At 42.3% G+C, this 13,217-nt stretch overlaps 1 protein-coding gene across 1 annotated transcript in view; it reads left to right on the top strand.

Moving 5' to 3' along the window:
• Positions 1 to 13,217, top strand: part of LOC145406035 (uncharacterized) — a 168,897-nt gene that overhangs the window by 7,417 nt on the left and 148,263 nt on the right. Inside the window, exons 3-5 of the mRNA XM_080277222.1 lie at positions 3,851 to 3,963; positions 6,273 to 6,462; positions 7,045 to 7,180. Of these exons, the coding sequence (XP_080133348.1) occupies positions 3,851 to 3,963; positions 6,273 to 6,462; positions 7,045 to 7,180 (439 nt within the window). The remainder of the gene's footprint in view (positions 1 to 3,850; positions 3,964 to 6,272; positions 6,463 to 7,044; positions 7,181 to 13,217) is intronic.

Here is a 13,217-nt window from a genome sequence, read left to right on the forward strand (position 1 = left end):
ATTCATCAAAATTTGTCTTCCTTAAGCTGAATAAAATCTGATGGTAGCCACATTAAAATGAAAGATGGTGGGGGATTGAAGGGGTTAATATAAAAACCTTTACACAGATGTCCATCAACCCCAAGAACTTGTACAGCATTGTGTAGTGTTCCATCCACACTGTATGCAGTACAGTATGACCTTATTATGGGTTATGGATGTATAAATGTAGATTAGTTTGTGGCCAGCCCCTCCAGGAGCAAGGTATGTTGATATACGGGAAATTAGATAAATGGATGGGTATTAACTTGGTCAGTCCAATTATATATTTTTTTATTATTATTATTATTTTTTTAAAATTATCCTTGCTACCTCCATCTGATTATATTCATGAAGGGAAGATTTTTGGGTGTTAATGTTTTCATGAAGGTTGTATATAACTCCTCAAGTGCCATACTGTTCTGATAAGGATAGTCATTTGGAGACAGCAATAACAGAATTTTCTAAAATATTATCAGATTGAAGGAGTTAGTGATAACTCCACGTAAAAAAAAAAGACATTGGTAAATAATATACAAGAGTGCTGTGGCCTACTAAATAAAATATGATAAGAGTAAAGGAAGACGTATTAAAAGGCCCTCTATACCAGTGAGAAAATCACATATTCAAGATATGTTGTTATTGTTGAGTAACCATGGTCTGTCTGACTGAGCAGAACCAACAACCGCAGGCAAGCAACTGCCCCAGCAGGGTCATCCCGTGTAGCGAAGTGATTTTCCTTTGCAGTAGACAGCACCTTGCCACAGTGAGGCACAGGGAAGTGTGTGAAGGTTTGGTTCCTGGATGCATACCGAATTTGCATCTCCACTCAGTTATCAGGGACTCCATGGTAGTCTCCACATCACCCCATTATTTGGTTGTATGGTTACCACCCTGCATCGTAAATATTTTGGGAAGCTATTAGGCCTGTCACTCAGTGTAGAGCCACCAGAATTGAAAGAAGAGTAATAAATAATTACAGGAAAGATGGGAGAAATAAGAAGAGACAGGAAAAGAATGGTAAAGGTAAAGAAATGTATCAAATATATGATGGTCACCACCACCTACCACCTTCTTCATAATATGTTTATCCATCTATAGCCAGAAGCTTTAATCCCATAAGGAGTGGCCTCAAACAACACGCATCCATGTCGCCCTGTCCCCTGCCATTTCGCTGCCCTCCCCCCAGCTTACATCCTCCTCTCATATACCTCTCTACTCCATCCCTCAATCTCATCCTTGGTCTCCCCCTCCCTCTTTTCCCCATCCACCTCACTCACATACACTTGCCTAGTTAGTCTCTCACTCTCCATCCTCTCCACAATGTATTTCTCCTAATGCTTTCTTTCACATCCATATCCACACCACAGTGCTTCTTCACTTCCTCATGTGTCAGTCTGTCTCTCCATGTAACTCGACATGCTTCTCTCAAATACTTGATTTCCACTGCCCTCACTCTTGACTTGTGTCCTTCTAACAAGGGCCATGCTTCACCTCCATTGTTAGAGTGGAGGTCACAATGCTGCCGTGCAGCAGTTTTTTTTTTTTTTTTTTTTTCCTATGCTCACCTCCCTGTTTCTTATCACTGCTTTCAGTGAACCAGCAACCTTTCTTCCTTGGTGTACTCTGTCAGCACTTCATCCTCTAAACTTCCATCCATATTCATCACACTACCCAGCTACTTAAATGCACTTACATTTTCCATTTCGTTGTTATCATGTCTCACTGTGGATTCAGTGACTTCATGATATGTAAATGCTGTGAATCTCTTGTAGTCCAGGGGTTAGAACATCCCAGCTGAAGTGATGGCTATGCATAGGTTCAGTCTCCAAAAGGTCTTGTGATTTATTATTAATATTATTATTATTATTGTTATTATTATTATTATTATTATTATTATTATTATTATTATTGCTGTTATTATGTATGTATCATGTAATATCACCTAGGGGAGCAAGCTAGTAATCATCCATTATATATAATGATTTATGGTATCCTAGCCTAAAACCCCCTATAGAATATACTTCTTGAAATGGTCAAGTTGAGATTGGCTGTTACCTTTTATCTTCCCTCCCTTAGGGCCTGGTTTCCTGTAAGCAGTTGATCCACACATTCCCTGGAGATAGTAGGTGGTAGGGACCATCATCCACTCACTTGATGAAGTGCTGTCAACTTCCTTCACCTTTACCATTTTTTTTCTGTCATTCGTCCTCATTTCAGTTTCTCCCATCCTTCCTGTCACTCCTTATTACACATCTTTGCACTTCAGGTGGCTGTACTTAGAATGACAAACCTGATGTTTTCCTGCAACCCAACAAAGCATTTACAGTGCTGGGCGGTAATTGTATAAGCAGTTCATGGGGTGATGAGCCTGCTATGGTGCCCTGTTGTGTGTGGAGAGACGCAGATGCGGCGTCCATTTGGGAACCAAACCTGGACGATTTTCCTTGTTCCTTGCTGTGGCAAGGCACTGTTTGCTGCAAGGGACCATTAGTCACTGCACGAGATGGCCTTGCAGGGGTGGTAGCTTGCCTATGGTTAACGGGTCTGCACAGCCAGACAGCCAAGAGTAAAAGCAACAACAACAACAACAAATCCCTGCCAATATAAATGCAATTTTGGTATTGCTGTGATTTATGTTTTTGACTGAGTGGCAGGTGTATGTGACTTGTGAAATGTATCTGTAAAGAAAATTACTTAACAATATGTACAGCTGGTAGGGCCTGCGAGGTAGAGCCAAGAGTCTGTGGACTGGAATGATGTGTAAATGAGTGTTTGGCCCATTTCATTGGGCATGCAGGTGATAGTTGTCCCTCATATGCTTTCTTTCCTTATTTTCTAGATCTTAGCTCACCTCATCCTTAGGTGGGAGAACAGATTTGGGTGATGATGGTGGTGAAAATGCTATAAAAGTTTTATAGTTCTTTCTCTGTGAATATGTGCCTTAATGCAAGTACTGTATTAGATCCGTACATACCCTGCCAATTTTGAAGTGCAGTTTTGGTGTTGCTGTAGTTAACCCTTTCATGATTGCAACATCTCTAGGTGTTTTACACCACATGATTTTATTTATGTGGAAGAATAAGAAACGTGCAAAGCAGTGATGAGAAATAGGGAGGTGAGTATGGAAGTTAAGAAGCCACCGCATGATAGTATTGTGATCCCTACCCTGACGTATGGAAGCGAGGCGTGGACCTTGCAAGAGGAGAACAAGTCAAGAGTGAGAGCAGTGGAAATGAGTTACTTGAGAGGAGCGTGTGGAGTGACATGGAGGGACAGGTTGACGAATGAAGAAGTGAAGGAACGTTGTGGGGTGGATTAGGATGTGGTTGAGAAGATTAGGAGAAATACACTAAGGTGGTTTGGACATGTGGAGAGAATGGAGAATGAAAGACTGACTAAGAGGGTGTATGTAGGTGAGGTGAAGGGAGGGAGAGGGAGGGGTAGACTGAGGATGAGGTGGAGGGATGGAGTTGAGAGGTATATGAGGGAGGGGGGGTGAATTGGGGGCAGGGTAGTCAAATGATGGGTGACAGAGCGACTTTGAGGCATTTTGTCTGCGGCCACCCTTTGCAGGATTAGGGCGTCGGGCTATAGATAGAGTCCTGTAAGTGAAAAAGTTCACCGTTACCATTAACCCTCTCTTGGTTGGGACAACTCTGAAATTCTAGTTCAGCTAATAGCAGATAATATGATTTATCTGAAGTCAGTCAGTCATTCGTGAGAGAGTTAATATTGTCTCTTAGTGTTGATTGAAGCAACTACTATTCTGTTTCAATTAACAACAGTTATATTCCTGTGAGAGTTAATGATGTTAATTTTTTGTTGTCAGATGGTGCACACCCTGTACAGCAGTGGTGCCAACAACATTTGGGAACACACCCTTCTCGATCCCAGTGTTGCCAAGACCGGCAGACGCAAGCCAAATCCCAAAGACCCTGTTCAGTACGTATACATTTTGTGTTTGTTATACATGCATGTAGTTATGTATGTATATATGATAATGGCCAGGTTGCACACTCCTAATATGGACAGGCTTCTGTTTTCTGGGTCCTGAAGGCCAACTCATCCAAAGGGCTAAGGAACACCACTTTCTTACAGGAGGAATGATCCACCCCATCCAGTGCTTCTTGTGTGGTAAGGTGTGGAGTGTTTTTACTATGTAAAGCTTTTTGCAATTCCGTATTCACATTGACACCTTTGCTATGATTATGTTTTCCAATTTAGTATCACTACCTTCAGATGACTTTGTATAGTATAGGAGAGACTTTTCAGCTGCAGGGATTAAATGTTGCCCTCGTGAACCACTTCAGTACAAGACTTATACGGCACTATATGTTGAATAAAGCCATCTGGTAGTGGTAAAGGGAAAATGTAAAAGATATCTCAGACTGAATGGAGTAACTTGGCCTGAAATTGCCCCTCGCCCTCCCCCCCTCCTCTCTTGACCTGAACTTTGAAAAAGAAGCTGCAGAAGGACAAAGATATATGTAAAGTAAAGGTGGATGAATTGTGGTTTGTTATTGTCTGCAGTAGTAAGGACAGAATGGTAGGTTGGGAAAATTATATGGCACACTTTTTTGCTAATGGACTGTTGGCATCTGAAGTGTGTTTACTGTGAGATCTTTTATGCAATTGTCCTGCAAGCAAAACCCCTTCAGCTCAGGTATGTCTTTTCTGTTTTATTCTTTTTATATACAGATGATATACTCAGCTTTGAAGAAATTTTTTAGACTGGAAGGGTTCAGTAGTAGAGTTTTTTTAAAGTTGTGCCCAGCATGGTGTAACCATTTGTTCATTGGCCAGAATAAAAGAAATAAAAACTTATGGGAATTAATTGGTTGACTGATCATGAGTGTGGGAGGTTTGACTGAGCCTGGTGGTGTGTATGCATGCATATCAGTCATGTGTACTCACGGGTTGTTCATGTTCTTCTTTGGGTTCTTGTTGTGGCTCCAGGCTCATCTAAATGTGAATCCATTGGACTACTGGGTGAAGTTGCTTTTCTGTAGTTCCCTGTCCTTGTATAGGACAAGGAGGGAGTTGAGGGATCTTTGTTGTTGTTTTGTTAAATCCTGGTCTGTCTGGCTGAGCAAACTGGCAACCACAGGCAAACAACTGCTTCTGTGGGGTTTTCTGTTCCAACAGGCACAGTGTAGTCCAGTACATACACCATATAGGATCAAGCAACCCCTTTGTAGACAGCACTTTACCAGGGTCAGATCAGGGTCCTTTCCCACAGCAGGGTGCAGGGACATAAAAAGAGGTTTGGCACCTGGGTGGATGCTGCATCTGCTCCACTCCTGGTGCTTAATGACTCTTTGTCAGGGATCTTTGTATAATCAGACTGCTGCCGCCTGTGTAAGTCAGTACCACCTCTTGACTGTATTTTGTCTTTAGCACTGCTGATGTTGTAAATTAAATAGCCATAATTTATTATTTTCTTTGTGTGACAACTCTTTATTTTGAAATTCATTTCACATTGTCATGTGATGAAAGAATATTTGTGTTGCAGAACACAGAATGGGTAGTACAAGTTATCAAGTAAAAAAAAAATAGGAGGGGGAATATTGTTAGCATATAGCAGCTTCATCCTGATTTCATTTTAGTGATGAGGTAATTTCAGAGTCATTATAACTCTCTCAACCAAAGGATAAGGTAATTTCAGAGTCATTATAACTCTCTCAACCAAAGGATAAGGTAATTTCAGAGTCATTATAACTCTCTCAACCAAAGGATATATTTTATCTTTATATTGTGGCAACCGAAAAGATTATTTTATGCAACTTAAAGGACACCTGGGACTGAACAGGTTAATGAAGGTTATTGGTAGCCCACCATTTCTGAAGTATCTCCCAGATTTAAAGACAGATGGTTCAATATATGTAAGTGATGGATTAGTAGGTTAAGGTTCTCCAACTGGATGGGCCCCGAGAGGTTTCCTTCCATGGAATGGTTTGGGTTTTATTGCTCTCATAATGATACTTATGCAGATGCTGCTGCCTTAAATTCCTGGACTAATTAGCCCAGCCCCAGGTCCCTACACTCCTGATGAAGCAGAGAATGATTGGATGATAAATAGATATACTGTACTTGTGGAATTTATCTGGCTCATTTCACTGGTCAGGCAATGAATATTCTCCATTTTTTCTTTTTTTCCCCTGCTTTCTGAACCATATCTTACTCCACTCATTGGTGAGAAAAAGAAGATATGATGATGATGATAATATTGTTGATACAATATTTTGTTGCAGTCCCACCAAGGCAGACTTTATACGAGCAAAGCACCAGATGTTGGCGTATGTTTACCGGCCGTCACGCGATGACCCCACCAGCACTGATGCAGACCTCAGCCGCCAACTGCACTCCAGCGTCCGTACCTCAAACCTGGAAACATCGCTCAAACTCCTTTCTCAGGGAGCAGATCCTAACTACTACCACAAGGTCAGAACATATAAAGATCACGTCACATGCCCTCCTGTCACTTTCTGCTCTACTGGTCTTATTTATAATCACACACCTGTACTGCTGTAATTAATACTACCTTTACATCACTGGCAGTTAAGCAGAGAGACTTCAATTTCTTCATATGCAGTAAGTGGGGCCACAATGATAGTTTTTATTAATTGTAACTATTTCTTTTTCCTCCCATGAAAGACTGCTGAGGGTCATTAAGTGATAGGCCACACTTCAGTACAGTTTTGTGTTTACAGGCTTTCATTAAAAGATTCATGTACTGTATGTGTAATGTCATGAATGGTGAAGAAAAGATTGGAATTTTTATTCCACTCCAGATTACACTTACACCCTGCGTTGACTTACACGTCCACACTTGCCCACACTCCATCACTCTTACTCCATCGCATGTAATTATAGTCAGTTCTGAAGTAGAATAATACTTTAGTTATGGGTGATGGAATTGGAGTGAGGGAGCATGGGTATATGTGGTAGGATACGAATTGTGTTATAGTGTAATTCTAATATGGAATGTCTCAATAATTTTCTGAAATTTCTGAAAAATAACAGGAGAAGTGCTGCTGCCCACTACATGTTGCAGCGCGTGCGGGCCAGTCGTCACAGGTGGAGCTGCTCATTGTGTACGGTGCCGACCCAGGCGCTGTAGACGCACAGGGCAACACTCCCGCACAACATGCCAGGTCAGGTGATTTGTTGACATAGTGGTTATCTAAGCTGTGTTTTTGCAGTGTTAAAAGTCAAGATATTTTTTACTAATCTTGATATCATATATTGACTATCGTGCTAACATCCGTTTTCGCGAGCACCGAAATTCCATGTGATATTGACTTTTTTGTGGTGAATGTTTTTGGCATTTCCGATGGAGCCAGGATTCTGGGGGCTTGAATGATGAGTGAATGGAAGTGTGGCCCATTGGATGGGGCAATTTTGGGCTGTCTAGACATTGCTACTCCTCACCCTCCGGATGATGATGATGATGATGATGATGATAATACAGTATTGACTTTGGGTCAAGTTTAGTCAGTGTTGTCCCAGAGGTATTTTGGCTGATCTTGATGATATTGATTTGTATCTTTTGTAAACACGCATGGTGTTTCGATATCTTAGATGAAAAATAGAGGCTCCTGTGGTGAAACAAAACAGTTCTGAGGAGAGAATGTTTATCAGCTTTTTAAACAAATGGAGCATAGTGTCTGTCCCAAGTTAGATTGCGGTGGAGTGTCTCAGCATTGTGTGGTACAAGCTGGAGTGGTGCGGTCCTTTGTATCTTGCCTTAATGTACCACAGTGAGAAGTCAAGAGGGACAGAGACCATGGTAGAAGTGGCCCTAAACCTTAGCAGGAAGTGCGGAAAGTAGGGACTGTCTATGTAAAGGAGAGGAAACAGGACAATGGAGAGCAGTCAAACATAGTAAATTGAATGTTAAGTTTCTGGTTAATCCTGCATTAATGAAATTTCATAAGTACAGTAGGAGGAGGCCGTAGCACGGGCCGAACAGGGTAGTACTCCCGAGGGGAATGGGAATGCTGGTGATAGGGAGAGCTGGAGCTCCTGTTTCACTAGCTATCTAACCATCCCCCTTTGCTGACCTTTTCAGTGTGACAGTAACATGGAGAGTAGACCAGCATACTCTCCCAAACATTTCCTCTAACTATCTATGCACTACACCACATGCACTTTACATTTCACACAACGTATCCCACTACGTTACAGGGGTTGGTGCCAGCAAGGGCATGCGGCCAGAAAACTTTGCCCCCGCTACCTAGTGGCGGACTTCTGGGGGGAGGCGTGGCGGGGGTTCCGCCGGCATAGATCAGAGGTGGCCAAACAGTCGATCGCGATCTACCAGTCGATCGCGGCCACTTGTTTGGTCGATCACCGTTCCCCCATAAGACTTGGCATCAGCTGCTCAGCTCGCCAACATGGCAACAGTGCGCAAGTTGTACGTGACACATTCCTGTCTCTTGACTCTTCCCTCACATCAGTCATAAACGCGCGGTGTCAGTAGTGTTGGAGCATACATACAAACGGGACGTTACACAGTTGCACGAGTGTGGTGTATTAATTACTGTGATTATAATAAACTGAATTAATTGAACATGAGTGGAGCAAAAAGACCGAAAACCTACCACTTTCATGAAGAGTAGGAGCATGATTTCTTTTTTACAATGTATAAAGACAAATGCATCTGTTTGATATGCCGTGCTAGCATTGCTCTGCCGAAGAAAGGAAATTTAGAGAGACATTTTTCAAGCCTACACAAGAAATATGATGTTGATTTTCCTCCTAAAACTGAGATAAGGAAAATTAAAGTGAGAGAATTGAAAGCTCAATTAGGAGCACAACAACATTTGTTTGCTAAACCTCTTTTACAGTCCCAAGCAGGAGCTGAAGCATCCTTTCGTATTGCAAATGTGTTAGTGAAACACAAGAAACCTTTTCAAGATGGGGAAATGGTGAAGCAAGCTTTTCTTGAAGCTGGAAATGTTTTATTTGACAAATTAAAGAATAAAAGTGAAATCATGCAAGCAATTAAGGACATGCCTCTATCTCGACAATCTGTGACAAGACGAGTGGAGGGAATGGGTGAAGACTTGGAAAACAAACTGAAAATGGACATAGACAACTATTGTTTTTTTTTTCCTTGCAATTCGATGAGTCGACTGATATAGTGGATACTTCTCAGCTAATTGTGTTCATAAGAATGGTTTTCTCTGATATGAGTCACAAGGAGGAGTTTTTAACTGTGATTCCTGTGAAAGGGACAACTAGAGGTGAGGACATTTACCAACATTTTTTTCATTTTGCCAAGAAAACAAGCCTTCCGCTACAGAAACTAGTATCCATTGCAACCGACGGCGCCCCATCCATGGTCGGTAAGAACAATGGGTTTCTAGCACTCTGCCAAAAAAATGAAGATTTTCCTGATTTTTCAACAGTCCATTGTGTCATACATCAGAATGCACTGTGTGCTAAAGTTTTGAATATGGCAGATGTCATGAACATTGCCACCAAGATTGTTAATTCCGTTCGAGCAAGAAGCTTAAGGAGACGACACTTCCGAACTCAGCTGGAGGAAAATGAGGCTGAGTATGAAGACCTGCTATTTTACACTGATGTCAGGTGGCTTAGTCGGGGACAGTTCTTAGAAAGATTCCAGTCCTTGTTGCCTGAAGTGATTCAGTTCCAGGAATCAATTGGAGAAAGTACATATCCGCTGCATGAAGCACTATGGTTGTTAAAATTAGCTTTCTTGACAGATTTAACAGCTCATTGTAATGCATTCAACCTTCAGCTTCAAGGCAAGGATAAAACCATAACTCAGTTAGTTAGTTCCGTAAATGCTTTCAAATCAAAGCTAAAATTTCTAAAATCTCAGCTAGGAAGAGGAAACTTGAAGAACTTCCCTAATTTACAAAAAGCTGTAAAAAAGCCGTGATGAAAGCAACTGCACATACGATACATTTTGTACTGAAATACAGAATCTTTGGGGAGAACTAGAAAGAAGATTCCAGGATATTAAGCAGCTTGAACCTATCCTGGTTTTCATGTCACATCCATTTGCTGAAGTTGATATTGAAGGAATTTCTGCAATTATCTCCTCTTTGTTCAACATGAATGCATCAGATTTGGAGGAAGAAATATTGAAGCTTCAATCTGATATTCCCTTGAAAGCAAGAGCTTCAGAGAAAAACTTCTGGAATCTACTCCATGAAGAACAGTACCCAGGATTGAGATCTATAGCTCTTCGGTTGACTGCATTTTTTGGGTCAACTTATCTCTGCGAAGAAGCCTTCTCCCAAATGAAGATAATTAAATCAAGATACCGAAGCCGCCTAACCGATGAACATTTGAAATACTGCCTCCACTTGTGCCTCAGTAGTTATGAACCCTCCTTCAGTAAATTATCACAAGATATGCAGTGTCATGCATCAACTTCGCAATAAGGTTGGTGAAAGAGTCCTTTCATAGGTAGGATGAGGTAAAAACTTTGGTAAAATTTAGTATCAACTGATTCTTTTTTTTCTTTATTTAGTTTGAACTGATTATTTTTTTTTTTGGTACTATGCTATTTGAATTTTTTTTCCCCAGTTGACGTAATAATATTATGTGATTATGTAATATGGTAGATCGTAAAAGAGTTTCAGTCTTTAGAGTAGATCTCGGATTCTAAAAGTCTGGCCACCCCTGGCATAGATCATGGGTCCAGGGCGAGATGGGGCTCGGGCCTGTGCTAGAGGGTACAGGGCATTGCGGTTCCCAGGCTGCCGCTTCCGCCCAATAGAGAGGGGCCCGAACCTGGGAGTAGCGTCCCAGGAGGCTGCCCTATCAGTGGGTGTATAATGGCGGGATAGTTGCAGTGCCAAGACGTGCTTGGAGGGTGTCCCTGCAGCTGTCCTGGCAGGGTGCCCCGAGGCCACTACCACAGCCACTGGTAAGCTGGTGGGCTAGGGGTCCCAGATCCATTGCCTGGACCTGGGATTGTGCGGTGAGTGGGACCTGTGCTGTGTCTGTCCCCATTTATTAATACTGAAGATGACAAAACAAAAAAGGTTTCAAAGCAAGCCTGAGGACAGTAAATCACCCATGGGGATGAGGGTGGGTTCATGGAATGTGGGAAGTTTGAGGGGAAGAGCAGGGGAAGTCGTTGAGGCATTCAGTAGGAGGTGGGTGGACGTGGCGTGTTTGCAGGAAGTCCGGTACAGGGGTGGATCAGCCAGAAAGATTGTTGGGAAGGACTGTTGCTATAAGTTGTTTTGGCAGGGGAGGACAGACGGATATGGAGGTGTTGGTGTGATGGTTGCGGAGAAATGGGTGGAATATGTTATGAATGTTTTGAGAGTAAGCGATAGGATATTGGTTGTGAAAATTCTGTTGGGAAGAAAGATAGCTGTGATTATATCGGCATATGCTCCACAGGCAGGATTGGATGAATCAGAGAAAGATAGATTTTGGGATGATATAATACGTGTAGTGGGTGGTATGCGGGATGATGAGATAGTGATTTTGGGAGGGGACTTAAATGGTCATGTAGGTGAAGCAGCACAAGGTTATGAAAGAGTGCATGGGGGATGTGCATATGGTCTAAGGAATGCAGAAGGGGAAAGGATACTCGAGTTTGGGGAGGCAACGGACATGATTGTGTGCAACACATATTTTAGGAAAAGAGACAGTAGGTTAATTACGTATGAGTCTGGGGGAAATAGCAATCAGATAGATTATTTTCTGGTTAGGAGGGCTGATAGGAGGTTAGTGAGGGATGTTAAAGTTATAGGAAGTGAGGAGTGTGTGCAGCAGCACAAACTATTGATTTGTGATATGGTGCTTAAAGAACAAGTGATGAAAAAGAGGACTTATGTACCTAGGAGGAAAATATGGAAGCTGAAAAACCAAGTAGTAAGGGATGCCTTCTATAGCGAGTTGAGGAGAGTGGTGGCTGAACAGGGAGCTGTAGACAGAGGCGTTAATGAACAGTACAGAGCCCTCAAGAACAATTTCTTGAGAGTTACTGATGTAACATGCGGCTGGACAAGAGGACCACCAAGACATAAAGTAACTTGGTGGTGGGATGAGGGTGTAGAAGCTGCAATTAAGGAGAAAAGAAGGCTTTTCCGGGAATGGAAGAAGGGTGGTAGCAAAGAGGAATATTTGGCTGCCAAGCGTAGGGCTAGGAGAGAGGTATACAGGGCAAAGTCTGAGTCACAGAGACAATTACTTGATAACCTAAATCATGGGGAAAGGAAAAATATATTTAGGGTGGCAGGTCAGGTGAAGAGGGATAATCGGGATATCATAGGTGAGCAGTGTGTGAAGAATGATGAAGGAAGGGTAGTGGTGAACAGTGAGGATATTAAAGATGCATGGAGAGAGCATTATAACCGGTTGTTGAATGAGGAGTTTGACTGGGACAGGGAAGGTTTGGAGCCAGCAGATCCAGTGTTTGGCCCTTGGCCTTTGATTGATACTGCTACTGTGAGTGAGGCAATAGGCAGGATGAGGGTGGGGAAGGCAGCAGGTGTGTCTGGGTTGACTGCCGAAATGTTGAAGGCCTCAGGTGATATAGGGGTGAGTTTAGTCACTGACCTGATAAATAGGATTATGTATGAGTGTGTTGTCCCAGATGATTGGCTGAAGAGTGTAATTGTAAATGTGTATAAAGGGAAGGGTGATGCCCTGGAAAGAGGGAATTATAGAGGTATAAAGCTTTTAGATCAGATAATGAAGGTAATGGAGAGAGTTTTAGAAGGTATGATTAGAGAAAGAGTGAATATTGATGAGATGCAGTTTGGGTTTATGCCAGGTAGGGGGACCACTGATGCCATATTCATTGTTCGACAGCTTCAGGAAAAATATATTGGTAGGAGAAGGGATCTTTATTTTGTTTTTGTTGATTTGGAAAAGGCCTTTGACAGAGTCCCTAGACAGGTGGTGAAGTGGGCAATGAGAAAGCTTGGCTTGGAGGAGTGGCTGGTTAGGGTGGTTATGGCCATGTATGTGGGTGCTCACACCCAGGTGAGAGTGAATGGAGATTTGAGTGATGAGTTTTCCGTGAATGTTGGTGTGCATCAGGGGTCAGTCTTGAGTCCCATGTTGTTTATCATGGTACTTGAAGCCCTTTCACGTGACTTTAGAAACGGACTCCCGTGGGAGTTGTTGTATGCTGATGATTTGGTGTTGATTGCAGAGAATGAAAGGGAGGCGGAGGAAAGGTTTAGGAAGTG

This window comes from Coenobita brevimanus, chromosome 69 (genome assembly GCF_032717465.1).
Source record: "Coenobita brevimanus isolate Jiangsu-jjx chromosome 69, ASM3271746v2, whole genome shotgun sequence".
NCBI classification, from domain to species: Eukaryota; Metazoa; Arthropoda; class Malacostraca; order Decapoda; family Coenobitidae; genus Coenobita; species Coenobita brevimanus.